Source organism: Chroicocephalus ridibundus, chromosome Z, assembly GCF_963924245.1.
Source record: "Chroicocephalus ridibundus chromosome Z, bChrRid1.1, whole genome shotgun sequence".
Lineage (NCBI taxonomy): Eukaryota > Metazoa > Chordata > Aves > Charadriiformes > Laridae > Chroicocephalus > Chroicocephalus ridibundus.
Window position 1 is genome coordinate 71,119,547 of NC_086316.1, and position 25,082 is coordinate 71,144,628.

General features: G+C 40.4%; 1 protein-coding gene across 1 annotated transcript; it reads right to left on the minus strand.

Annotated features, from left to right (window-relative positions):
• Positions 1–588: 588 nt before the first annotated feature.
• C7 (complement C7) lies at positions 589–23,855 on the minus strand. Its single transcript, XM_063320934.1, has 18 exons — positions 23,612–23,855; positions 23,271–23,326; positions 22,422–22,500; positions 21,330–21,471; positions 20,363–20,504; positions 19,395–19,533; positions 18,612–18,746; positions 17,202–17,445; positions 16,426–16,539; positions 15,837–16,003; positions 14,585–14,813; positions 13,838–14,009; positions 13,364–13,451; positions 11,827–11,959; positions 10,646–10,837; positions 9,056–9,152; positions 3,857–4,041; positions 589–1,925 (listed from the first exon to the last, which is right to left on the minus strand). The coding sequence occupies exons 1-18, from the start codon at positions 23,615–23,617 to the stop codon at positions 1,747–1,749; spliced, it is 2,499 nt and encodes an 832-aa protein (XP_063177004.1). The 5' UTR covers positions 23,618–23,855; the 3' UTR covers positions 589–1,746.
• Between the last annotated feature and the right edge of the window lie 1,227 nt (positions 23,856–25,082).

The following is a 25,082-nucleotide window of genomic DNA, read 5'->3' on the forward strand; positions in this document are numbered from 1 at the left end:
AGGTGCAGCACCCTACACTTGCCCTTGCTGAACTTCATTAGGTTCCTCTCCTCCCAACTCTCCAGCCTGCCCAGGTCTTGCTGAATGGCAGCACAGCCTTCTGGTGTGTCAGCCATTCCTCCAGTTTTGTTTCATCAGCAAACTTGCTGTTGTGCCCGTTGCCCCAAGAAAAAGGTTAGAAATTGTGGACTAAGAGAGTTGGGAGTAACCATGTGGCAAACATCAGTTCTCTGTCCAAACATGCTACTGCTGAGCAAATAATACAGAGCAAATAACTGATTAATTATTTTGGCTTTCATTGTACTTGTTTTCATCTATGAGCTATTCACAAAAATTTATGATTTGCTCAAAAAACAAAAAAGTGACATTAAGTTCCAGAGAGCATAAAGGTCAGGAGGTTAGTGCTGTTAGTGCAGTGGCAACCTTCCCCTCCAACATAGCTGCCCCAGAAGAGGGTGTCTCCAAGGGAAACCATGCCACTCCTGCTCTGGCTTAATCCTCATTTCACCACGGAAAGCAAAGTTTTTCCAGCTCAGGGTAGGGTTTATGTGAGGAAGCTACAGGTACAAACATGACAACCAAGAGAGATGTTTTATCTGGTAGGTATTTATTGATAGTAAGAGATAAAATATGTTGCTTAAAAAGCATACAGGCTTCCTGCTGATAGTACTGCACTTGCTTGATTGCCAACTTGCTACCCAGCCCTTTGTCCCATCTGAGAATGGTAGAAGGGATCAGATTGCCAGGATGGGTACCTGAACAGACTTACAAGGTACATCTAAGCAAAGATGTCACTGTCTGACTATGCTAGACAGCGTGCTTAGCTGTGTAAAGTAAGAGTGTAAGAGACTTTTATTCAGGAACAGTCTTAGGATGTTGTCCAAAGGTATCCCCAGGGGGACTGCATGTGGAGTGTCTCCATTTCTGTGAAGATACGCTATCTCTATAGCTGCCTTTGAGAGAGTTTTGCTGTGGTGGAAGACCTCTATGTGCAATGGTCTGTAAGCAAACTGGTCTTGGCACAAATATAAATGCATGCGACAAACGCAACTGAGTAACCTGCGCCTACAAACGTAGCTCATGATGATAGTTACGACAATGTAAAATGGCTATTTTTCATGAAGTGGTTCTGTGTACGAGAAGCTGCAAGCATAAAAGTCTTCTCATTACCTTAAGCTGGCTTTACTATTAATGCACATTGTTCTATTGTTTTGACCTTTAAGAGCTTCAGACTCCAAGACAGGTTCAATGCTGTGTATACTGTTTGCTCAACTGAATAAGGCAGAGTAGGAAGAAGTTACTTTATTAAAAGAGAAGAATCGTACCTCTTACTCTGTAAAGCGTAATCTTTTAAAATCAAAATCTACTCAGTGCATGCATATGTTTGTGTGGCTTTAAGAAAAATATTTACAATGTCAGACATTGTAATCCACTACTTTGGCAATTGCATTTCAGCAATATTTTTTTAATTCTGATGAAAATGTGAAGTAAACTTGCCAGTGCTAAGTCCAGGGCCTAAGCAAGAGCCCTGTCATGAGCAGTAGCAGTAAGTGCAGCTCTGCCTAATGAAGAGCCTCGGGTCCTGATTCAGAGCCGACGCACACAGTCTCATCATCTGTGGCGGACTTCACAGCAGAGCTTACTTTTAGGAGAGCGAGGTTTAAAGTACGTCCTGCCCAAGAGTTGACACATTTTGACATATCCCATGGCAATAAGCAAAATGAACCGTAACGTATCTTATTTGCTTTATATGTCACAGGGCCTTATGCTGACAAGGGTGACAGTCTCCCCCTGGCATTTGAGACGCCCGGCCTCGCACTCGGTCATGGTCCGACGGGCAGCAGAGCCGCTCACTTCAGCGCAGATCTGGACCCCTCCCTCCTCGCATGGGCTGTCTTCGTCACAAACACAGCTGTTGGATTGCGCTAGGCAAAACCACAGAGGAAAAACACTCAGGATGGCATCTAACTCAGTGAAAACCAGACAAAAATGTTTCTAGCAAAACCGTAGGATTGACAGCAATTTTCTGGAGGGTGCTCAGCACAGGAAAGACACGGACATGTTGGAGTCAGTCCAGAGGAGGGACAGAAAAATGATCAGGGAGGGAACACCTCTGCTATGAAGACAGCCTGAGAGAGTTGGGGTTGTTCAGCCTGGAGAAGAGAAGGCACCAGGGACACCTTACTGCAGCCTTCCAGCACCTGAAGGGGGCTTATAAGAAAGACGAGGACAGACTTTTTAGCAGGAGCTGTTGCAATAGGACAAGGGGTAATGGATTTAAACTGAAAGAAGGTAGACTAGACTAGATATAAGGAAGACATTTTTTATGATAAGGGTGGTGAAACACTGGGGCAGGTTCACCAGAGAGGTGGCAGGTGGCCCATCCCTGAAGACACGGACAGGCCTCTAAGCAACCTGATCTGGTTGTAAATGTCCCTGCTCATTGCAATGAGGGTTGGACTAGATGACCTTTAATGGTCCCTTCCAACTCAAACTGTTCTATGATTCTATGATTCTATGACTGGGTCTTTTCCTCACCAGAATTAACATTAGCTGATGTTCAGGTTCAGTGGAAAAACTAGAAGTGGAAACTGGAAACCAGTGGAACTGCTGGTGCTTCCTCTGCTTGGAGAGGCGGTTGTGGTTGTGGGAAACAGCTTGGTCAAGGTGCCTGAGATACGATTTTGAAAGACTTCTCTGATGTTACTGCTTGGACCTGTTCATGTATCTATTGCTCCACAGTCCAGAAAACAGATGAGAGATCTGCCCTTGGACAGTAAGAAACTGATCAGGCAGACACTTACAGCTGGTACCTTTGCATACAAGCAGTTTCACTAAAATCAAAGGATCTACTCCTATGAATAAATATACATAGTTGTACCAGTGACAACAGTTAAATAACAAGATACTAAAATGATCCCATCTGAGATATATTTTTCTTAACTGTCTTTGTTTTGGTGTTGTCCGTTTTGGGTTTTTTTGCCTGTGTTTGTCTCTGCTGAAGATCCAGTCAGTTTTGATTATCTTTTTTTTTCTTATTATTTTTGTCTGTTCAATCCTGTTAGACAAAACAGATGAACTCCTATCAAGTAATCTTTTTTATTTTCAAAATATGACAATAACTGTGCCTCTATCTGTGGCACTTCTAAAAACCTAATTTAGTCCTTTATCTTCCCATTTCTGGCAACCTTCCATTAAATGCAATGTAGTGTAGGACACTCAGGGAAATTAGATCAGGGAATTTGAAAACTTCCACTGCAGACAGATTGCAAAAGACTGGGACTATTTCCTCTGAGGGAAAAGACACTCATCTTTAATCATAATATGAGAAACTGGGGATAGGCAGCGAAGTACAAACAAAAGTAAGTGGCTTTCCTAGATAGTATACAATAAGACATTAAATTCCTTGCAATAAGATACTGCTGGGGAGACTGCTCAGCAAATTTCAGGAAAGGGTTAGCTATTCCTGTGGGCAGTAAGGACTACCACAATTACCGTGTTAAGAAATTTAAAACAGGTAGAAACAGTGAAAAAAGAGTAGGGCAAGGGTGTGACCCAAAACTTCCAGAGGACCAACATGGTAAACCACTTAACAGGGTCTAGAAATGAGCTTTTCCTGCAAATAGTGCATTTTGTTACAATATCCTGGGGGTTCTTTTCCATGATTGGAGCTTCCTGCCATGTTTGGACACCAAACACTGGGTTCATGGTTTGAACCAGCTTAGCGGTGCCTGGTGCTTCTGGTATGGACTGGAAATACCATACCAGAACAGACTTCCAGCTAATGCGTAACTGGGGATAAAGATTTCATTTCGTCATATAAACAATTTTACTTAAATTGCAAAGAATCTTTTACCATCACATTTTTCCCACGAACGGCATGATCCACATGATATTTCAGCTGCCTGAAGAATTTTGCAGTTTTCTGCATTAGTAAGAGAATATTTTCTGCCCATGCACTCCAAGGCATGCATCTTGCAAACAGTTAAAGCTGTGTTTCTCTTGGTTCTTTGATCTGTAGCACAGGTGTCCAGGGAAGGACTGAAAAACAAAAGGAGGGATCTTGGTATTTAAATGTGCTTTATCTTGGTACCTCTTAAAAAGAGCTGAGGGAATGGAAAACACTCAGGGTTGGTTTCCATTTTCTCCATTCATTAAGGTGCACCCCATGAGTGTTGCAAGGGAACTCAAGACGTAGACATGTCAATAATTCAGACTCCTTCCTTTTCCACAGGATGCTGCACCTCAGCAGAGCCAGAATCTGTTCCCTCTGAAGGACAGGGATATTACTGGGTATTTGCCATTGACCTCAGTAGCAGTGAGAGTGAGACTTTAGTTAAAAAGAGTTCAGACCTCAGTTATCCTGTAATATATAACGCATGCACAAAACTATGTACACAGAAAACATTTCATATACACATACATTCAAATATTTTACAAGTATTTCTTATTTATAAGAGATGAAGATATACTTAAAGGCCTTTTCTCCGCTGTCCTTAGAAGCTTCAGTTTTTACCAAATAAAATATTATGATCCAACAGCAGAAACCAAAGATATTTCTGAAATAGGCACATATCTCCACAGAAATGCTATGAAAAACCTGCTCTATTTATCCAGGGAATTTACTTGTTTATTTCTTGAAATTAGGATATTGTTCTAACACCCACAAAAATTAGCTCATAAAAGTGGTAATAACAATTCTTGGACAACCTTTGGTTTAGGGACAATTCCAGGAAGTTGCTGCCATTTGTATTTCTTGCTGTAAGTGTAGGAGGGGAGGAAAAAGCCTTTCCAGTATTTCTGGATTTTAATCTCAACCCTCAAACTTCTCCACTTGTTCTCAGTGCAACCTGTGAGATCCGTGTGGAGTGAACCGAAAAAGTGTCTCTCTGGAGCAGGGCATGCCTGTGCTGTCCTGGCTGAGCTTTACAGCCACAGGTAAGGTGCTGCCCAGGGTACAAGAGCAGAGACGTGGTCCCAGGGGATGAACAGCTTTGAAATACAGCTCTAGAGGCTTATTTTCAGCACAGCTCCTCCTTTTAGGCTCAGAAACTCTCCCACAGAGCCTTTAGTGTCTCATGGGTCAGTTCCGAGGGTCAACCCAGCTAAACAGGTGTTTGGTGGGGAGGAGAGACTGATAAGGTATGATGAAATGGCCCTAATGAGCTTCATGAGGCTGCCTGAAGGGGATGGTAACAGTCCCTGTGAAAGGGGCTTGTCAGAGTAGAGAAGAGGAATCTGGAAGAGGGAAGGTGTGGTAACAAAGTTCTGACTCAGACCTTGCTCACTTGCTGGCTTAGTGTTAAGGTAATCTTCCTTTTTTTCCCCTGGGAATTAGGAAGTCGTTCTTGGTAGATCTATAAATAAGACACTGAGGGTAAGTGCCTGCTCCAAGCTTTGGAATAGTTCTTTAAGAGATAGTTTTGAAGCCTCTTAAAAGAGCTGGCTTTACAGAAAGTTTAAAATACCTGTAACACAGTGCACTTTTAAGATATTTAAAATTTGGCAAAGAGTTAATCAGCTGAGCCTGAAAACTTTGCCTCATCTACCTGCAACCAAATAAGTCTTCAAAGATTGCTTACTGTATTGCATCTCCTACTTAAGCTAGCACCCTCAACTTCAGTGTGTCCCTGCTGTGCTTCGTCAAAATACCGGCCACTAAATCCCTAGTAAAGTTTGTTGCCTGAATTTTTCTTAATGCTCTTTTGTTAACATAAAGGATGGGGTTAACGCTCTTATTCTGAGGCACAACAAGAAGACAGTGCAAAGGATACGCAGCCCCAAGCAGCTGATAAAGGAGGCCCATGCGTTTGTCTGCATTACATTGTTTGCTTGTCTGGCTGCACAAGCTATGAGTTAGTGGTGCACTGATTTAAAATGTGAAAGTTATCTTTACAGACACAGGTATAAGAGAAACTTTATCTTTAAATATCATCTTAAATTTGGAAGAACAAAGTGTGATCCAGGGAAGGCATCTAATATCTAATTAAGTCATTTATTTTGTTTAAAATTGTTCAGAGGCCTTCTTTATTTGCCTGAGTGATAAATCTTAATATCTGAGTCTTAAGGTTAAAAACTTGTATACGAGGCAGCTTAATTTATCTGAAAAGATTAAGGCCAGACACAAGTGTACTAATCTGTCTGCTTTGCACCACTTCAGTACCACCCAAAAGAGGGGAGGGAGGCTGATTTAACCAGCTGCTGAAGGTTGAACCCAGGCAGTTCATGGTCCATGTTGACAATCTCTCGCTACAGTATAATCCCTCAAACTGTCTTGAGGGTGCTTCATGTATTTGCTATGGCTGGGTCAGCTGGGAGAAAGCCAGTGGAAATCAACATGTTCAGATGCATAAGAAAAAGGATGGAGAATCTGTACTCATAAGAGAAATTAATGATTTGCACTCATTGCTGAGAAGGGATATTACAGGGCTGGGAGCACCACAGCAGTGCAATAAAAGTTATTAGAGGCAAGGAAGAATCCTTCTGTAAAATGAATGTGAAAAATTAGATACCTTCTACCTGAAAAAGAAGACTTGTGTAAGAACAAGAGTTTACTAAAAAACACATTATAGAATCATAGAATGGTTTAGGTTGGAAGGGACCTTAAAGATCATCTAGTTCCAACCCCCCTGCCCTGGGCAGAGACACCATGAGATTATGAGAAATACTTCATTATGAGAAATGAAATAGCAGATGTAAGTCAGCAAATGCCTTCACTCCCTTTCACCTACAATGACAGGCAGGCAACTTTTAGTGAAACTAAAAAGTGAAAAATTCAGCATGCTGGAAATGATTTTAACGTCTTAAAATTATATTCAAGACCATAAGTTTTAATATAACACAGGCCAAGAACTCTTAGGAGAGACATAGATGCTACGCAAAAAATGTAGGGGAAAAAAGAAGGGACAGTACTTAAAAATTATCAAATCCCATGTTTCACTGTGGAGATAGTCTTTAGCTACCGGAGACTGAGATTTCATCTGTATATAATACACTAACTGTGCTCTGACCTCTTCCTTGCACTAGGGCCAATTCACACAGAATAGCTAGTGTCCATACTGTTAAACTCTCTTTGACCCCAAAAGGTGGGGACTGCATCAGACTGGCTGTTAGGAATGGTCCCTGACCCTAGTAACTCCTGCGCTGTGCCTGGAAATTATCCAGGAGCTGGCCCTTGCCAAAGTTCTACCAGGAATTTAGCACGTCTGGTGCCCAGGATCATTCCCCAGCTGTAATTGATGAAGATAAGACACCGTGTCAAGAAGGAAACATTACCCCGCACCAGCCAGTTGTGGGGTTCTTGTGCTCTCCCTGGAAGTCTCTGTTGCTAGTTTCTTGGAAACTGAAAGGATATAGGATGGGTATGAAACCATGGGGTTCCTGAATTCCCACGTGAACTCTTATTCCCATCTCTGTTCTGAGCAGAGTCTGCTGCTGAAAGTCACTGCCACAGCAAAACAAACCAAGACACTTCTGATCTCTGAGGGACGACCAAGATCTGCTTACATGCCTTAGTCCTACAGCCTTAACAGACTGGCAGATTAGTCTGCTTTGACAGCTGATGATTTATCCTTCTATTACTCGATGTGTTATTTCAAGACAGAGTGAAAAGATGGCATCAGGTAACAGAAATGACTGCTATCTGTCTTCCTGCCATTTTGAACATAATTGTAAAAAATAGAAACAGGCAAGTAGTACATTAATTATAACCGGAGTCTGAATGCATAACTGAATGTAATTCATTTAACTTCCAAGGTTATTTTGACTCTGACCAAGGCCTTCCCTTGCTTTGTAGACTCCCCTCATCTTCTATGTAACTAAGCCTCAACACACCCATGAACCAGAGGAGGAGTTGTTGCCTCACTTTAATGAGTATTGAGGCAAAAAGAGTAGGAACAAATTAGTTAAAATATTTAGGTGATTAAGGATACGAATAGAGTCTCAGCAGAGTTATTACAAACCCGACACTTATCTCTGCATGTAAGACAATGGCCTCAGATCCTAGGGAAGTGCCCACTGGATCTACAAAACCTGAACTAAGCTCACCAATTTTAATTTTGAGATGTTCAAAGTGTGCTAATTTTGGCTTAGAACCAGAGTCACCATGCAGGGCACTCTTGAACTATGTGGCTGATTGAAAGTACACTGAGAAGTTCTGCTACCTTGAAATTGGTTAAGACAACTTCAAAATTCCTTCCTCCTACTACACCAGGATAAGACAAATTTGATTCGTGATCATAGAGCTTCCAAACTGCTTAGCCCCTGTTGTGACATAAACCTGGCCAGATTTCATATCCAGAGCTCACATCAACTTGATGACTTTATAGGAAACTTCATCCAGCCTATGAAAACCAGCCAGATGTTGGAATGCTGAGCTCTTTGACACATCTGGCTGTCAGCACCAGGTGGTCTCCAGGTATCTTCTTGTTACTCCTCTGTTTTGGTTCTGTTACCTCCATGTTTAGCAAAGAACTGAGATTTACTCATCTCCCTACATTTCTCCTGCATTGCTTATTGCAGAATATAGGCTTAGGTCAAACAGGAATCAGTAAACTCTGGTCTGCAAGTTATGAGGTCAGGGAAGGTGATGTAACCGGTCTGTGCAAACTACTGTGTAAATGGGAGATTAGATTATTGTGCCTTTCATAACTCTCCAGTCTCTCAGCAGGGAAAAGAAATCTGCTTTATTTCACTAGCTTACTGCTTTGATGGTTTATGTCCCAAGGGCCTCTGTTCTAACTTTTCCTCAATCTTATAAATCTTCAAAATATCATTTTATCTTTTTCCATCTATTTCACAGATCAAGTGGAGCTGAAATTATCCCTTCACCTTCTGTCATCCAACCAAATTCCATCACTGCTAAAACCCACTGACAGCTCTGACAAGGCAGGTAGGTAATGAACAGGACATTGATTGAGCTGTAAAGCAAACAAAGTACAATGCCTCCTTCTCATATGAGTAAAGCTTTCTCATCTGTCATGGAATGAAGACTTAAGAAATTTAATTGGTCTTGAATAAAGTGAGAAAGTCATTGCCAAATTCAGCCTGAACTTACCCACACTCATAGGGCATTTTGCACACACATTGTGACTGATGCACTTTCTCCCATGGCTGACATTTTGGCTCTGTCACTTCTGGTTTTACACTGGGCACTGAAGTAGAAGAACACAGACAGTGTTATTAAGGGTCAGAAAAACAAGGGCTGTTAAAGGTCTACTCTGAAATTATCCTATCAATTGAGCTTAAAAGGCACTGAATTATACAACTGTGACATAAAGTCACATCCTGCATGTTCATTAAAAATATCTACAGCAGGAAGGAATCAACGCTGTTAAAAAGATATGATACACTTTGCACAGTTACAGTTCAGTAGTTTATCCATGGGTCATGAGTCAGATGGAAGGAGACAAGTACTATGTTCAAGCTTAAACATTCATCTCATTTCTGCAGCGGCTGTTTGTTTCTGATAAACTTAGCAGTGCTGAATCATAGCTGGCAACAGTTTTATCATTAGGTGTCAGAGTTACTGGCTTCACTATTGTCACTAGAAAAGCTAAGGCTCCAAAGTCCTATGTAGAAATGTGAACCTGAATATCTTTATGCATTGATGGTAATCAAAACTATAAATTCCACCCTTAGTCCTCAATCTGCACTAACTCTAAAAACAAAACCAATAGTGATTCTTGGGGAATTTTCATGATTGCACAAGTGCTGTTCTTTGAGTGCTGAGTTGTATTCCAAGCTTGAAAATGAAATAGGCCTTTGCTAAACTTTCCTCTGGAGATTTCTGTAGCAAGTAATGGCAAAACTTTGCTAAATCTAAAGGGACACGCTTTCTGAGAAAGATTTGTGTTTTAGATTAGGTGTCTGTAGTTTTCTACTTTAACATGAAAATTTAGTACCCTTGAACATTGTGTCCTTTAAAAAAAAAATCTCCCTTATGGATTAAGACTTGGCAAGCAAAATAGACTGGCACAAATTGCCAGGGAAGAAAAAAAAAGAGTTGCAGTGCATTACAATACAGACAGCAGTCATAACCCTGTCTTCCTGTAGAGGGGAAATTTCCACCAAAAATCAGTGCATTGTCTCCATCCTTGGGGCTGTTGGTTACTGACACTATTGCTGACTAAATACTCGCATCCAAACGTATGTGTCCCACTGTGTCTGTGCATACATATCGTCAGATGAGGAAAAGGAGTCATCCAGCTGTGTTCTTCTCTGCTATCAGAGGCTGTGGCGCACTGAACAGCTTCCAGATAGAAAAGCCGTATCTCTAAAGTGCAGCTCACATTGTGGCGGTGTTGCACAACACAGGTGGAAAGTGAAGTGTGGTTGGGTAGCAGAACAGGCAGCATACATCCCAGGAAATATCTTAAAATATTGTCAGTGACAATACTTGATAGCAATAGGGGAGTGGGAAGCAAAAAGCTGTAAGGAAACCTCACAAGAAATGTCTGAAAACATCTTGTTTGAACAGCCCACAGAAAACACATACTCACATTTTCTGTACTTTCTGCTGGTGATGTAAGTATGGCTTCTCTATCACTATATCAGCTATAGGTCTGTCTATATCTTATCTACATCAGCCATAGTCTGTCCAGGAAAGAAACCCCTGCATTGCACCTGGAGGACTGCAGTGGCTTACCTGGTCTCTTGCACTGGATAGTCTTCATGTCAGGAGACCACTTGAGACTCGGCTCACACAAAATGGAGCGTGCCCCTTCTAAGTGCATGCCATGTGGGCAAGACAGATTTATTCTCTCACCAATCTCATACACAGGCTTCCATGGCTCTCCTTGCAAACCCCCCTCCAGGACGGGCAGGAGACAAGCTGTTTCTAAGGATTGAAGCATTTGAGATAGCCACAGTGAACCAGTGGATTGCAAAAAGCAGTCACATATTTTATTGTCTCTAAAATTCCTTAAAAAATTGAATGGTACGATTAGCTGATTTTCCTGTAGAAACATATCAATTATGGTAGCACAGGATATTGACTCATCACACCACTCAAACGTATGGTGCCAAGGACAGAGTGATAATATCTTCTCCTACTGCCTGCAGATCCAGTCCTAGCTTGAAGAGGGCTTTTCTGTTGTTAGGACCCATGCTTCTGTTGAGAGTTCATACTAAAGAGTAACATCGTAGTAGAAAGAGGTCCCACATCCCTGGGAGACCATGTACTGGTACACAAAGAGACGGCATTTAAACAGCGTGGACTAGCATTGGTGGGCAGTCAGTCCAGGTTGGAATGAGGAGAGGATGCTTTTAAGTTACAGGTCTGAAAATTCTCAAGTCTGTCTGATCACACTCAAAGCTGACTCACAAATAAAATGTGCAGGGGAAAAAAAGAAACCGTAATGGTTACAGACTGGGTTAGAGGAAAACAGTGGTGTGGGGAGATCATCCAAGATGTAAAGAGATCCTTGGAGTTATGTTCTTATGACAAGGTGGTTATTTGAGAACTTTGTGGTTGCCAGTGCTGCCCACTGGACCTTTTCCTCAGTTTGCCTTAGACACAGACTCATCCCCGTGGTTCTTGGATATAGCCACAGGACTGAATTAAGCAACAAAGTTTGCACAGGAAGCAATTCCTGGATTGGAATTTAGTCTCCCTCACTTCCAGCCTTCCTTAAAACCAGAATTTATGGGTATGTTTCTATTTCAGTATTGCAATACCTGGATTCAAAATAAAAGTCAGTTTAGACCTGATAATATCTAGGGATCTGGGAAATTCAGGTGTTTATTTTTCTGCTGTTGATGTTAGAAAGCAGACATTGAGAGGTGTTTTACTGGAATTATTTCTAAACAAGAATCAATTAGACATACCCTGGCAATATCTGTCTCCAACTTGCCACTGTAAATTACTGCCACACTTAGCAACAGGATCACCAACAAGAGAATATCCATGTCTGCAAGCATAAACAATGCTTCTCCCAACAGGATATGCGTTTTCAGCATTCTGAAAGAAAAGGAACAGGTGAAATATGTTTGGATATGCAATCTAAGAACCACCAGCAGGGTTGAACTCCCTTTTAATTCTGGGATGCAGTAGCTGAGGACAGTGGGAAGTATTAATGTCATTCTACAATGCACTAATGAAAGTGTCTGGAATATCAGGGACAATTCTGGTTATCAATAGTCAGTAAATGTGATCAAAATGGAGTCGATGCTGCAAATAAGCTGGTAGAATACAGAATATTCAGGCTATATTCATTTAGCAAAGGGAGTGTTAGAGTTGAAGTTACCCTGTGATAGGGCTTGGCAGTGGTATGTCAGTGAAGGAACAGTGCTCTCCTGACAGTGTATTAACTGACTGCAAATGTGGCTGTTACCAAGCATTAGAGGGGGAACATAAGCTCTTGAGCAGCCTTCCAGTGGAGAGTATATGGATAATATGCTAATTTATTATATGCTAATTCTTACGATGGCATGTTATCGGCTAGCTAAAGGTTAATGTGATATGGTCACTCAGAAGAGCTGGACTTGACGACACAGGTCTTTTCTCATCTTCTATTCCGCTCTGTTCTAAGGAGAGTTTCTTTAAAAAATTGAGACTACTCCACAAATTGCAGGGTTTTAGCTTTAGTTTGTGAACCAAAAAATCAATACGGGAGACAACTATCGATTACCAAAAAAAAGATCACTGGTAAAAGAGGGAGCAAAAAATTTTTGTTCTTGCCTCAGGTTACCGTTGTGCAGAGACAACTAATGGATTTTGAACTAATCCTTTTATCTGTTTATTGAGCAAAAAGACTCTAGACAGCCTCATAACATGGAGACGGCATAATTCATTCTTCCAAGGGAGGAATTTAGTCTCCCTTGTTAAATGGGCCCAAGTTACAGTCAGCCAAATACCTTGACAGATCATAGTTTCACTAGGGGAAAAAAAAGTACAGTGGTGAGTTACAGGGTATAGAGTGAAGATTCCTAAAATCTGTTTATAATTTTGCTATGGACTTGCTGGATGACCTTGGACAGTTTACTTTCTGTGCTGTTTTTTCTCTAGTTTCCTATGCTTTGATATATAACTCATGTGGGACAGAAAATTTTTAATATGTTTATAGGGTAAAGGACAAGTAGATTACTTTTCTCTGTAGGTACCATGGTCCAGAAAAGTAAAGATTTTGTTCTGGTTTTGTGGGTAGGGTTTTTTTGGTTTTCTATTATTTTAGTAAGAATTCTTGTCATGTAATGTCATGTAAACTTCAGCCAGGAAGAAATGCTGAGAGAGCCGCTATACAGTAGCTCTGATACTAATCTTACCAAGATAAATACAAATTTGCAAGTGAATATTTGTATTAACTGTAATAGAGACACTGCAGGTAGGGATAGGACAGATAACAGAATAACAGAAATAACTTACTTGAACAAATCCATTTTCCAAGAGAGGAGGAGGTGAACAGAATTCTGTAGGAGTTATGGATAAATCAAAACAGTGTGGCTCAATCAAGCTGTGAAGCAAACGAAAGTACGATTTAGTTTGAATTTAGTCCCTGTTCCTTTCAAAATTCTATACTTCTCAGTGAAGCCCATTTTCAAGACTATTATGCATCCCATTTACATCACAATTATACTTAAGTCAGGCACCGCCAGGCTATCTGAGAGAATGCTAAATAGAATGGTGTTAAGTTTACTGACTTTTAGCACATTTTCTGGTCTTGCCTTGTATCAGATTCACAGCTTCTGAATTTAATTTTGTTTCACCTTAAATATGAAAGCTCAGTAAGTGATCTTCTCCCTGAATTCAACTGAATTCCATAGTTTATGCATCCTTCTGAAATGAATTTCTAAATCTTCCTGCAGTCATGCTCCAAATGTTGGGTTTTTTTCTGCTTACTGAAAATGCTGCAGCTCTTCATCTTCACATGGCCTGCTTTCACGCTGCTCTCCTATGCAGGCCTTCCCACCACCACGCGGGGAGGGGTTGTTGCAGGCTCTGCTCCTTGATTTCCTTCCCCCTGAACAAGGACTCCAGGAAGACCAGCAGCTCCAGTGTCCATCAACAACACCTATGTAACATTTGGGAATATTTCACATTAAACCGCTTTTCAGGTTTGTTGTCTTCAAGAAGAAAAAAAGCATGTGCTGTTCAAATCTATTGATGATCCAAACTGTGTCTTTATAAAGAATTCCAGATTGCAATGATGTAATCTTACTCAAACTCATCTTTTACATAAGTATAATTCCGTGGAGTCTGTAAATTAGCTATTTTTATATTCTCTTAGGCTCTGATAGCTGATATAAATAATTAAAAGTTAAAGAGCAAAAGTTTTTTAACTTATTTATATTAATTTAGTATATATACTTATTTTTGGAAGGTTACATTTTGAGTGGTTAGTATTGTCCACTGCATTTCAAAATAATACTAAAACCAGTTCTTTGTTAAGTATTGTTTGGACATGTTAAGCAAAGACTCAGGCTCAGCATGACCCTCCCCATGCTGTATGTCTGCAGCAATATCTGAGCCAAGCAGCCACTGCGCATCAGCCGCTCATGGAAGTTGTGCAGTGGGACAAACAGACTCTGGAAGCAGGAAAGCACACTTTGCCATTTCTAAACTCTCACAAGTTTAAAGAGCGCTGACCTGGTTGATCTTGCACGAGAGTTCCCAGCTCACAAGCTGCTCCAAAGGTGTAAGGCTTGCAGTAACACACACACTGAGTTCCCTCCACGGCCGCCTCACCACCATTCTGGCAAGGCTGACATTTGCAGGGATCATTTTCAGCCATGTATTCTTCAATGGCTTGTTTTAGGTAATGCTTTTTGACCAAGGAGCAGGGCACTTCCTTTACCAGCTCATATAATGGTGTTAGCTACGCACAGTAGAGAAACGTTTGTATTAAATAGTTATAGTTGGGATATAAGAGTTCATGAGCACATTTTGTCATGTAAAATAATTTCTCAAGTATGGTCCTGCGATGCTCTAGCACATGGGAGTTGACAGGTGCTCTAATTTGCTAGCTAGCTAGCTAAAAATCTTATGTTAGTGTTTAAAAATAGCCTTTTTCTGAAAAGTCAGCTGTGCTTAAGAGGATCCCTTAAAGCTAGCAGTAGATTAGTCATGTTTAAATATATTTGAGCTATGAGATTATGGTTGAGATAAAAGTGTAACACAGACCACAAATGTACAGTAATCTGAATTCTGTCCTAACTGTTCCCAGCCTAAAAAGCTGGACATTTAAACAACCCATTATGGCATTTTATTGAACAGAGACTGAAGGTAACAATAAGCAAAAACATTTTGCATTCCTATTGCCTACTTGATGTATTCTGTGCTTTTACATTTAATTGAAAACTTCCTGACAGAAATCTTTTGGGTTTACACCATTCCTCAGTATGTGGGCAGTTCCCAAAAGGGACTTAGGCAAGGTAACAGTGAATATGGAAATGCCCAATTTAGAAGTGTCTGGCTTTCAGAATCTCCAGTTATGCCAAACTTACGGATGCAGAGCAAAGGAGAAGGGATAAAAGGGATACCCATTAGTTGGCAAGCTGAGTTGAAGCCCCACAGACCTGTCAATGCATTTCAGGAAAGGGGCTATCTGAAATCCAGGCTTTCTCCAATGCTAGGGTGACCCTCTCTTCTTAAGCAGAACATCAATAAAGTCACTAAAGGCTTGTAAGATTGCAGCCAAAGGACCTAGATTCGTGATGCAGCTGATCACATTATCTTCATGGAATTTTCTTCCTGTGAATTTTTCTTTTCTTTTTTTAAAGTGAGCTGAAAACAAAATGATTGCAGACTACACCCTGATTAATCATGAGCTATAGCTTAATCATTTCTCCCCTTGAGGTGATCCCATCTGCTCATGTCTTCTTAAGGAAAGTAGCCTTACCTTTTGTTTAATTACTCTGGGATAGTCCGTCACTGATCTGGCCCAAAAGGAGTATCTCTGACTGTTCCCAGCAGGATTATTCAGCTCTAGATAACTAAGTCCAGCAACCGCACCTGGGCTTCCTCCTTCAATGTAGGGGTCTCCTTTAATCTTATTACCACTGCTTCCTGTAGATTCAGGATGGGAAACACAGAAAATACCAGCATTGCTATATTTACAAATGGATATGGAAACAATACATGCAAAAACTATACTAGCAAGCAGTGAAAGGACTCATCAGTGCAGATCAACCACCTGTGCCTGGATCAAGAGTTCATTACTACATGGATAATGTATGAGAAGTACCTGGTTTTGCAGGTGTCTTGGCAGCCCTGACTTAGACTGTTGAGTAAAGTACTAGTTACTGGGAAAGCTTTAGCAATGATAGATGGGTGTTGGAGAGCCTTTTAAACCAGGCACTTGGTGTCTGGGTTCAGTGTGTTAAGAGTTCGACAAAGCTATCAACACTTGCTCCTCATTTTGACAGGTCTTTAGGAAGAGATGAAAGCTGGAGGCAAGTCAACTGTACGAGTCACTGTTGAACAGTTACCTGAAGAAGTCTGTAGCAGTTCATCCAGTTTGGAGCACTCTACTTTCTTCTTTTTCACAATGAATGCATTCCAGCCTGATGTGGTGCATTCATGCATGTCTGTTATGCTCATACCTGCAGATAATCGATCCATTAATGATACTATACACAGAAAGTGTGTTGGATTAATTTCCAAGTTTCCCATTGACTTGAGATGTGTTTTAGAAAGAAAATAACCATGAAGCATTATGCCTAAATTAAAAGGCCACCAACTAGCACGTCCTGTGGAAAAGCCCATGCATTGCTAAAACCTATGGATGGAGGCTGAGAGATGGGAGGTGTATCTGGAAGAAGTTTATTGTTTCTTTCATCTCTTTTCTCAGCAATCCCTAATCCTACAGCACTGATCCCCACTGAGTAGCGTTATACCTGTAACTCTAGTGTTTGCAATTTATTCTGCCTCACATAGTTTTACCTAACCTTCACCTCCAAGTAACTTAAGATTTAACATTATTCAAGAAATAGATTGGCAGCAGAATTCAAGTTTAGCCTGATGAGGTCCTGAACCAACTATCAAATCTTTGGTAGTCTGAGCACTGCAGATCACAGATGTGGATCAGAACTAAATGTTGTGGTTTGAGCACTTTTAAAATCTTTTTTATTTTCCCTGTGAAGAGAATGTGGTGACTAGTAGAATTCTCTTATTTGATTTTAGATATTAGCTGTGAGAACATGCAAATAAATTTTTATTCTTGCTTATTCACTTTATTTCTGTAGCAAATACTCTCATACTCTACCTTCTGCTTTCATTTTGTCAGTATCCATATAAAAAATAACTTTGTAATGTCCTCCTAGAGATCCAGAGTGTAAGAAATGAGTCCCAAAATGTTCAATAAGTCTTCGGTAGACGTTGTACTCATAGGTGACTGGAAGGTTGGCCAGTTCCTTCCAGAAGGGCTCCGCAAGAGTGAGAAAGTCTGGGCGGTTGTTAATAAACTGAGCAACTTCCACACTGTTCTCAACAACCATCAGCTGCTTACTCTGGGGGAAAGAAAAGCTGTCGGTCATGCTCCATGTCACTATCAGTGTGGTTCCTCCTAGCCAGATGACATGCACATTATGTTAGCTACTAATCAACAGGCTTACAGAGCTGTTAGATGTTTCTAAGCAATTCAGTGAATACAAAAAGAATATCCTGAAGTTAGGAAATATCTTTCGGACCTTCATTTCTAAATGCTGTATCATCTTTCTTTTCCTCCTGTGTACCTGAAAGCTAGCATAAAGACAAATTAGGAGGAAAATATCACTCTTCAAAGCTAATGGTGGTTTCCAACACCAGCAGCCTGGCAGTAGCAGGTTAACAAACCTTGTCTGAAAGCAAATCAGGCACTAGAGAGGTCTTTTTCACACCCTGTTTTGTCAAGAGGAGCCTTTCTTTGTAAGGGGCTCTAGCCATTTTGATGGTGATGATGAATTATGAAATCCTATATGCCTATACAATAATGGTCGCCTCAGCCTCTCAAAGTTGCTTTTGAACTTTGTTATGCTAAGTCTCAAAATACGTCATTGTTAGTGTAGTAAAATGAGCTTGTCCTCTGTCAGCTTCGGGGCCACAAAATGTATAAATTTGTTACTTGATTTTATTTGCTATACTTCATAATTGAGAGTTACTCTCAAATTATTTATCTAACGCTCTTTTTTAAACAAGACAAAGGCATAAGCACTGTGACCTCCTGGCCATTTAAGACACCAGATCTCTCTCTTAAAGGAGTTCTACTAGTATAATATGTATTATAAAATAAACTCTCTTTAAGAACAGAAGTGTTTCATTTTTTTTGCTCCAAGATACTGGCAGAGGTAATAGAAAAAAAAAAAAAGGTGCAGTAAATCATTAGAAGAAATTAGAAAAGATTAATTATGAGAAGAAGATGTTTTTCTTCCTCAAATAGGGAGGGAAACAGCTAGTAAATAAATAAATTACTAATAAAGAGGTAAAATGGAGAAAGTAAAAACAGCAGCCAACGCTTCTTAATCGATAACCAAACCAGTGATCTCTTTGTAAAGGTTTTATGGGATTTTTTCTGTCATATGCTTTGTGCTAAAAATATCTGGATAAAATAAACATTTGCATCTCACTATAAAAGCATGAAAAAAATGGTGAAAATGTTTATGCAAAATACTAAGCCATAGTGACAACTTATACATACCTTTTGACTGTGTTTCAGAATTTTAGTCTGTGAATTACTGTGTCCACTGTTTGATTTTTGATACCTCTCTGTGTGTTTCATATAAGACCAGCTGCTGTTGAAAAATTCATAACTGAAATCATTCTGAATTTTAACCTAGAAGATAAACATAGAATTCTGTATAAAGAGCTTCATGAAGGATATTAAAAATTGTAACTTACAGAGTAGAGCAAGTCTATCCTGATGCAAAAAAAAAATCCAATGTGTTTTTCAGGCTGAATCAAAGGTTTCATAAAAACTACTGAACACGATTCGAAAAGCATTAAATGTATGTAATTTTTAATATATTTGTATATGAAGTATTTACACTATAAAGTACATTAAGGATTGGTTGGCATGCTTTTGATAAATGTGAGACAAACCAAATCTCTTGAGACAGTGACTTGAAACAAAGCATAGCTCTGGAAGATCTCCACAAAGCACTCCAAAGCCTTGTGCACGTAAGATTTCTTAGGGTGATTCAGGCCACTACTTATGCTAAGGAGGTGGCTTTACATTCGGTCTAACCGTGAGACAATTAGAAATCACATCCAAGGAATCACATTTTTCCCCCTTCCATTTTAGCAAGATTGCTAAAGATTACACCAGCTTGTATTTCGAAATAATAAGTGACTGCAGAGGGAACAGGTGACATTCAGCTGTGTCTAGGGAAACCTACCTGCCGACAGACCCTACAAGCTTTGCATCATTCTCCTGCTTTTAATCATGACTCTAAATATAAAGCTGTGCTTAATGAAAACATACCTGGAAAGTATAAGCAAGAACACTTTCACTCAGCCTGTAGTATTCTCTCCCATCGCCGCTAAAGACCTTTCTGCATTGTCCTCCAAAGCTTTTTGTATGAATGACTCTTCCCCTAGTCTCACCAGTAATGGCATCAAAGCTATGAGAAGAAAAACATGTAAGATCATTAAGACAGAAAGGTAGCAAATTATTTTACAGGAGGTGAAAATTACAGAGCCATTATAACTGAACGCTGTATCTGCAGGTTAAGATCATGAACTGATTTAGCCAAGAAAAGGGGATATCGACTGATAGACTTCTATACCTGCAGAACTGCAATATGCACAGCATTTTGCAATATGGAAAGCAAAATGTTGCTTGACTTGTCAACAAAAATTAAGATGTATCAATATCTCTTAACATTAAGACATTCATATCTATCATAGATGATTTAAGTTTTATTGTTCCAGCAATTAATGCAACACAGAAACAAAAGAGCCTCCATTCCAAAATGCTTTTGTATTATATATGAATTATATCACGTATCAAGTGATACAACTATGCTAAAGAAACTTAAGATAATGATTTTGCTATGTTTCAGATGGGATATATAAACAGAAATCCATATGGATCCACAGTACTAAATGCAACAGCAATGAACAAAAAGAATGAGCATTGCTGGCTCATTTTTTCTGTCTTGGTGATTATGTGTTATTGGTTGACATTTCTTTTCACATCTTAAAAGATGTTTTTAAATAGCAGGAATGAAAGACAAAGAGCTTTATTCTGTGCTTCAGACCAAAGGGCCTGTAAATCTGGCTGCACTGAGCCACTGGCCCGATGGAAGGCAAGTTGTGCTGAACACTTTTGCCTCTGGGATGTTTTACCATAGGCCCAGGAAGTCTCTCTGCAGAGACAGAGCTTGTAAACACAACCAAAATGTAAATGCATTTGGCACCAGTACTACTGAGCCTGGCACAGAATATTACCCTGTTCCTGTAAGTTCTGAATTCGGAGGTGTTTTATCAATATCACATAGAGTCGTCTTCTCTTCACATCGATCTTCATCTGCACCATCTTCCTCACAATCCTGGTCTCCATTGCACACAAGAGATCTGCTGATGCACTGACCTAATCAGAACAAAGATGCATAGGGAACAAATTGTTTGTTCATTAGAAAATAAATCACCTAAATTCAAAGCAAAAGCCCCATTTATCTACTACATTAATTAGCTTGTTCGCTCCCACGATGAACAGTCTGTGCCCAGGAGGGGTTGTGAAACAACAGTGAATGTAGACATAAAGACATAGCATGTAGTACACTTGAGGGAACCACAGCCATTCGAGGTTTATGATACATTAATAAAACAGTTGACTTTTGGATTTATTTCCCGAGCTTTCATCCTTTGACTCTATCACTTGTGATTAACTGCGATTATCTCACTGGTAGCACCAAAACAAAGGTTTATCATATTGCTCTGTGATAAACGTCTACCTGCTGAGGTAATGTGCTTCTTTTTATGAAGGTAATGGAAGCTGCTTGGATACTAGCACTGTTTTAGGGAGCATTAGCTTCCATGGCCCAAGTGACTTCCAAGATGTTTGGACACGGCCTAGAACAGCTTTAAACAATCACATGTAAGGTTGCATTCCTTAGTTACCTTCTCAAAATGAAAAAAAACCCTGTGCTCTGGGGCTAATTAGTAAAGCAGAATGACTTAGAGAGGCTACCAGGGCTACAGCATATTATCTGCATGGCTTTGCAACGCTCCAGGTGAAATTATAAAAATGCATAGTAGGCTGGAAAAAAAGGAAACATCCTGTTAAATCAAATTTATTTGTAGTCAGAGGGTCTGTAAAGCCATTGCCCGTTCATTAAATTTCAAAGATAACAAGGTTATCTTCTTAACTTTATGACCAGAAAACCGTGGAAAAGATCTTGGATGGGGATGGTACCTGAGAAACACCTGAACCGGTCACCACAGCCATCCTCTGTTGGGCATCCCCTTGTTGGGGTGCATGGTCTTGTTTCAAAGGCATCCCCAGAGCAGGGGTTTCCCCCATATTGGCCGTAAACTGCTACTGTCCGCCTCCGAATCTGAATGCAAATCAAGGGAGATCTTAGAAAATACAGATGCAAAGCAGGAATAGTTTACTAGTGTTAAGACAATGCCACCACTCTAGTGCTATAAGGAAATGAGACATTCACTAGTTTTTCTGAAAACAACCACACTTGGTACTACCACAACACGGTGATGAACTCTCAATTTAATAGCATGACAACTATTTTATCTATAAGGTCTTTAGACTGATGCATAAGCTTGGCTAGTTTGTTCAAAAATCTAATGCGTAACTGAAACCAAGAGAAAGCTGCTGACACATTTCAGTTTTGGTTTACATTTTTCATAGGACTAATCACGCCTGATACAAATTTGCTGAAGTTCTTCAAAGTAAACTATGTAATTAAGGAAGATGATAAAATCTAACATCAAGTGGGCTACTTTTTACTTCTAAAAAGGCTAAGTAGTCTCATGGCGCATCTTTAATTTTGACTAATCCCTCCCTAATTGGTGCGACATCAAAGTAAATGAGAAGGAAAATCAAAAGCAAGTGTCTTGCACATCAATAGAGTTGCACTGTAAAAACCATCAACATGTTTTCATTGAGGATAATACTTTGCAACCAGGTTTTCTTTCCTTGAGATGTGACTCCACTAATGAAAAATGAACAGAATTGGTACAAACCAGCATCAGGGGAAGAATGTCTCAGTTCACTGAACAGTTCAGTTGAGCTTTTTGGAACTATCACCAACATAAAAAGTGCACAAATTATTTTACAATATGAATATTATCGTTTTGAAAGGGAACACAGAGGGACAGGCTGGAGGATTTGCATTCCGAGTTCTTTGTCATCCATCCTTCTGGTTCTGCTGGGGCTTTTGTCTGACAGCTGATTTGGGGTTTTAAAGGTATAGCAACTGCTTAATTCTGGGGAAAAAAAGCATATGTTTGTGAAGTCATGGTACAGAAAAAATGTGTCTATCTATACCTGTTTTTGAGTACAGCCATCGCACTCGGACCAAGGGCCAAAAGAATTCCAGCGGCAATGAACTGGAGGAGAAGGGCTGCTACAGTAGTATTTTTTGGCATTGAAAAAAAAAAAAAGAAGAAGAAAATCATCAGAGATATCCATCTATAAGCATTAGTGCAAAACTTTCCTAAACAGCAAAGCAGGCCTTCAATAAAAATCAGGGGCATCATCAGGCTCCCTCTACAGCCATTGGAAATTGCCTGTCATATGCAAGAATATGTCAGTTCCTGCTTGGGCTTTCTGGCCACCGAACAACAGAAGAAACTAGGCACATTCACCCAGCCTGAATATCGGCAAGGACACTGTGCAATCGTCTGCCAGCTTCAAAGACCAGCTCCGCGCTGCAAAGCGGAGAGAGGTCAGATCAGGTCCCAAGAGGGGCCCTTGGGACCGGGAGCTGCCAGGGGCTGCATGTGCCACAGCGTGCAGCAGACAGACCTTCCCATGGCGGCTCTCCAACAGCCAGTTTGTACATGGGGGACACTAAGGGTGCAACCCGCCCCCAGGAGCGGGGCTGAGTTGGGGCAATCTGCGCTGTGTTTTGCAGATGTGCGTTGCTGTGGCTCACACCACCGCTTGCTTCCCCAAGGGCGGCTGACTCCTGTGGGCAGTGGTAAGGGACACCACAACACCTCTCTCTTGTCACCACTGATGGCAGTGGCAGCGCTGACACCAAACAGGGTCTCCTCTCCCAGGAAACATATCTGGCGACCCCTTTAAGCCCTGCCTTGTGTCATGCACCAGAAGTTGTCTGTTAAATGACATGTGCTTGGTCTTCAGCATGTAATTTACTAAAGAAATATTCACCTGGAAAAAATGGGAAAGAAGCCTGAAACTTCCAGCAACAGAAAAATCCCCAGCACCTGAAAAAAGAGGAGCAAAAGCAAACTTACTTTGCTTTTCTGCTCTTTCTGCTAGCTTGTGCAGCTGTTCTACCTTTCTGCAATCTTTACACAGGTCAGCTTAAGAAATATAGGAGAGCACCACATTGATATCCCTCAGCTTTGTTGTGCAAGCTGTTGTTTTTTAGTTTTCTTCTTTCTTGCAATATTACGTTCTCAGCTAAGTATTTCTCCATATAAATTAATATTTCATTGCACTTGCCATATTCACTTCATCAGTACAAATTAAGTAAGCAATTGTCTTACCTTCATGTTAGATGAAATACTCAGATATCCAGCAATTACCAGGGAAAATGCACTTCCACCCAATTCAGCAGCCAAAGGAGTCAGTCAGTCTGACTGCTACTGTACGTCTCCTCTCATTCTGTCTTGCTATTGTGCTTTTCTTTCCCTAAAAAGGCTGAATATTGCTGAGGAATTTTAATCTTAACCCATCTAGTCCTCTCCAGGGACACAGCCTGCTTTGGGAGCTGCTCAGTGTTTTTAAGACATATAAATCAAGGGTTGGATTTACTGTCTGTAGCTGGCACTAAGTTATGAAGAGTGCTTACTGGAAGAAAATAATCTTTTCCTTATCTTCTCTCTCATAGTTTCTTTCCTCTGAACAAGACTTTTCAGAGATCCCAGGCCAGTCCTGGTGTCACATACACTACACCAGAGCTGACTCCGATCTTCAACAGGAAAAGCTGATCTAGACTTAGGCTGAGGTTGCCAAGATTTAATTCTGATCACAAATCTTCAATTTCCACTTCCGCAGTTATGCCGAATTTTGTGTATCAGTTCTCACGCTGAAAATCAGCTTATGGTTCTGAATGCAAGTTTTAGCCAATTCTGGCATGGTCATGGCTGTGAAAGACTTCCTAAGATCATACACAATATTTCAATGGCGCATCAACAGCTGGCCTTTTGTGGGAATGCTCTTACAGAAGTAAGAGGACTTCACTTTCCCTTTCTGCACCCTGCCATGCCCTCTTATTTTTTCTTTTTACTTTTTTCACTTTCCAGAGCTGGTCCATTACAGTAACAGTACAAAAATGCCAGTGCTGGGGAAATTTCCATTAATTTATCCTAGTGGAGCCTAGATGAAGCCCTCATGGAAAAGCAGCTCCTCTACCTGAAAACTCTTCGTATACTACATCTCAGATACGGTCTCTATTTTGAACAGTTTAACACAGTCCTCAGAAAACCAAATGCATGATGTCACAGCATCACTATATGGTGACTTTTAAACCCTGCACTCTGTTGGCATGGTCTGCTTTCCTTAAGAAGATGCCTAGATGTTGGGTCACATTATTCCACCCATGTGAGGGACACCTGTGTCCACTCCTCAGAAGTCAGCAACCTGAGAGCCAATTTAGCTAAGCCAGAGCCTGTCCTTGGGACTTTTCAGATTTAGTAACTATGAAGCTCTCTGATAATGTAATTCATACTCTTTCATCACTTCTGTACATATTTTATTGCTTTTGATTGAAATCCTCATGCTCCTATTAAGTTTTATGACCGATTTGTGCAACATTGTCAGTGGTCATCTGGCTATGAAAGATACGATTAAAACAAAGTTAAGGCCTTTAATAGCTGTCTCAGACTACGAGAACTCTGAAGAATATTTTATCTCTCCAGACATATGTCTTGAGCTTGCAGTTAGCTGTTTTAATGACTGAGATAACAATTTCACTTTCTGTAAGAGCATCATTAGCTATAATAACCCTCAAGATAA

Bases quoted from the DNA above. Each gene is read 5' to 3' on its own strand.
- C7 (XM_063320934.1), bottom strand. The intron at 19,534-20,362 runs GTAATATTCTGT...TTCTTCTCATAG, and splicing joins TCAGAACTTACAGGAACAGG to CTTTGATGCCATTACTGGTG. The intron at 16,540-17,201 runs GTAGAGTATGAG...GATTATCTGCAG, and splicing joins TGACAAAATGAAAGCAGAAG to GTATGAGCATAACAGACATG.